At 30.2% G+C, this 3,496-nt stretch overlaps 1 protein-coding gene across 1 annotated transcript; it reads right to left on the minus strand.

The window, feature by feature from the left end:
• Positions 1 to 2,069: 2,069 nt before the first annotated feature.
• On the minus strand, positions 2,070 to 3,142 carry LOC120080737 (heavy metal-associated isoprenylated plant protein 3-like). The gene is made up of 3 exons (XM_039035363.1): positions 3,026 to 3,142; positions 2,734 to 2,939; positions 2,070 to 2,653 (listed from the first exon to the last, which is right to left on the minus strand). Exons 1-3 carry the CDS (start codon positions 3,126 to 3,128, stop codon positions 2,183 to 2,185), a joined length of 780 nt encoding a protein of 259 aa, XP_038891291.1. The 5' UTR covers positions 3,129 to 3,142; the 3' UTR covers positions 2,070 to 2,182.
• Between the last annotated feature and the right edge of the window lie 354 nt (positions 3,143 to 3,496).

Here is a 3,496-nt window from a genome sequence, read left to right on the forward strand (position 1 = left end):
GCGACAAGAAAGAAAAAGAAGCTGGAGGAGGCAGTGGTGGTGACAAAGCTTCCACTTCCAACGGTGGTGGTTACGAAGCTTCCACCTCCAGTGGTGGAGACGGCAGTGGCCAGAAATGGAGTACAGCGGTTTCTCATATCAACCTTCGACATTTTACTACGAGGTTCCAATTAATTTTCATGAGGTTCAGATGTGCAGCGACGAGAATCCAAATTCTTGTCCCATCATGTGACTAAACATAAATATATCTATGAAAATTCTTCATATAAAAAACAAGAAGAATAAGAAGAATTAGATAGTTTTTTTTTTTTCGTTGTTAATTTTAGGATCTATCGACCAGCTAGTGTGGCCGAAGCTAGTCTATCCTTCATAATATGTTAAAAGATGGCTAAAAGGGAGAATCATTTTTAGAATATTCTACCCCTTTGCCAAATCTTGAAATTATATTATCATTGTTCTACCATCTTAAACTCATCTTATTAGGTTGTTTATGTTAATGTTTGAGAAAAAGAAAAACACCTTACTCACGTATTCATTAAGTCTCTTTTTAGAAAAAAAAAATTGAAATTATATATATTAAATAAAATAAATATTAATGACTTATCTCTTTCACATTCTCATATCCATATATAACCTATAAGTATTTAAGAGATAAAAAGATGTTAGAATATGAAAATTCTACCTCCTTATTTATATTATTAAATTTCTCAAATATATGAACTTATATTTAATGATGAGATTTTAAAAGATTTTTGTAACTCTATCTTCTATATCTATATAAAAATTCTTTTCCAAACATTTGAATATTCACTTATACATACGGTTTTTTTTAACTAATAATATGTATTTCTAATATTTAAGCTCATTCCTATCACTTGAATTGAAATCATTAAATGATCCTAGTTAGCTTTCTTTAACTGCTTTGATATCGATATTGGCATCGACATCGACAACATTCACAGTTGAGCTGATTCTATTCACTCTCACTTGCAGCCTATTTTTCCACTATTAGATTGTTTAATTTAACCTTCATCTTTAGTCTTACTTTTATGTTGCAATGTTTTGTTAATAAACTTTGTAATGTTAGGGAAGACTCGAAGATGTTCATATAAGGGAGAAAAAAAAAACATTATCAATTTTGTCAAGTTAAGCACAATAATGTTTTGAGTTTATTTATTTTATTTTTTTTATTTTGTAATACATGATTATATCCATTGATTTATGCATGTAGGGAGAAAGAAAATTATATATCAAAATGTCAATTGTGAAGTTAAGTCCAAATAATACTTTGTTTTTTTTTTTTTTTTTTAGTACACGATTATATTCGATGATTTTTCCATAAAATCAATCTTATCTTATTGTCTTCCTATCTAAAAGTTATTTTAGCTAGAGAATCATATTTTTTTACTATTTTTTCCAAATGATAATTTCAAAATTTTCGATATGCCCCTTACTTAATTCTTATTATTTATTAAATATAAAATTAAAAAATTCATTCCCACATCACACAAATAATAAAGGAACATTACAGGAGAATGAATTTGTAAAAGGGTTAAAAATATTAAAAGTGGTGGTTACATAATGGTGTGATTGTGTGTGTATAGTTTTGGTTGTTTATTTTCTATATCCAATTAAAATTATTTAACTTAGCTAGACCTCCTTATCTTCCAAATATTCATTAGATCTCTTTATCTTCCAAATATTATTTAATTTTATAATAATTATAATATAATAGTTCATAGATATAAATTTTATTATAAATATTATTGTTGATCTTTTCAAATTCCATATCCAAAAAATAAATGGTCAATTCTAGGATACCATCTTCCATTATTTGTAAATATTCATATAAATAAAGATGCAATTGCAAACCAATTATTATTATTATTTTGTGTGTCAAATTGAAAATAGATTGTTTTATGGTATATGCCACCTAATAAGATGAGTTTAAGATGGTAGAACAATGATAATATAATTTCAAGATTTGGCAAAGGGGTAGAATATTCTAAAAATGATTCTCCCTTTTAGCCATCTTTTAACATATTATGAAGGATAGACTAGCTTCGGCCACACTAGCTGGTCGATAGATCCTAAAATTAACAACGAAAAAAAAAAACTATCTAATTCTTCTTATTCTTCTTGTTTTTATATGAAGAATTTTCATAGATATATTTATGTTTAGTCACATGATGGGACAAGAATTTGGATTCTCGTCGCTGCACATCTGAACCTCATGAAAATTAATTGGAACCTCGTAGTAAAATGTCGAAGGTTGATATGAGAAACCGCTGTACTCCATTTTCTGGCCACTGCCGTCTCCACCACTGGAGGTGGAAGCTTCGTAACCACCACCGTTGGAAGTGGAAGCTTTGTCACCACCACTGCCTCCTCCAGCTTCTTTTTCTTTCTTGTCGCCTCCAGCAACGACGGTTTCTCCTATCTTGAGAGGAACTACTTCGACGGATCTCTTGAACTTTTCATTGAGGTAGCCAACATGGTCTTTTCCTTCTATGCTGCGCTTAGTTGTTATCAAATTCTTCTGAGCATCTATTGAAATCTCATTGACTCCCGTAAAATTGATTTCAATTGATTTTAACTTTCCGAATGAGACATGAATTTCTTCATCTTTGAATTTGATGTGTGTCTTCCTAATCTTTTGAAAAGAAAATTAATCGTTAATTCACAAATCTAAGCTACATCTGCACCTAATTAAAAATAACATATGACCATTACCTCATTGGTCATATTCTCGTCGGTCTTCTTCTCAATCTTTTCGTCGGGTTTTTTATGGCCGCCAGCATCTTCAATAGGCTGAGAAGAGACGATTTCAATTTTCTTCTTAGTCTTCTTCTCCAGTTTGGTTTTGATTACGACAGGGTCTACTTTTCCGGTAAGGGTGAGTCTGTTGGATGAAAGATCCACTTTCACGTCACTCACACCTGCAAATCATCGGAGTTGACTCAAGATCATATTTGACCAAACCAACAATTAAAATTGCCAAATTAGAAAGAAAAAAAAAATTGACCATCCAAATGCTTCACTGCTCGTTTTACTTTCTCAGCACAACCATTACAATGCATATGGATTTGAAAAACGGCAATAACTGCGACATTCTCTCTGACATTCATATTAACAACTTCAACTCTCTGAAATCAAAACTCAATACCAAAAATAATTACAAAATATCCTTAAGATCAAGTAATTCAAATAAAAAAAGGAGCGTAAACTAACCTCACACATCTCTTACGTTAAAGTACTCTGTGAAGTACGTTTGCTTGGATAGAGGAAAATGTGCATAAAATCCCTTTTTATAATGAGAAAGGAGGGAAGATGAACAACCACTTCGATTACATTTTCATTATCACAACACACAATCATTTTTTTTTAAAAATGTTCTATCAAACTTTAGGTTAATAAATAATCATTATTGCTAAAAAATAAAAAGAAAATTCATTGAATGAAATTAAAAAGGAAAATAAGTTTTTTATTCAGAAGT

Source organism: Benincasa hispida, chromosome 7 (assembly GCF_009727055.1).
Source record: "Benincasa hispida cultivar B227 chromosome 7, ASM972705v1, whole genome shotgun sequence".
In the NCBI taxonomy this organism is placed as follows: Eukaryota; Viridiplantae; Streptophyta; class Magnoliopsida; order Cucurbitales; family Cucurbitaceae; genus Benincasa; species Benincasa hispida.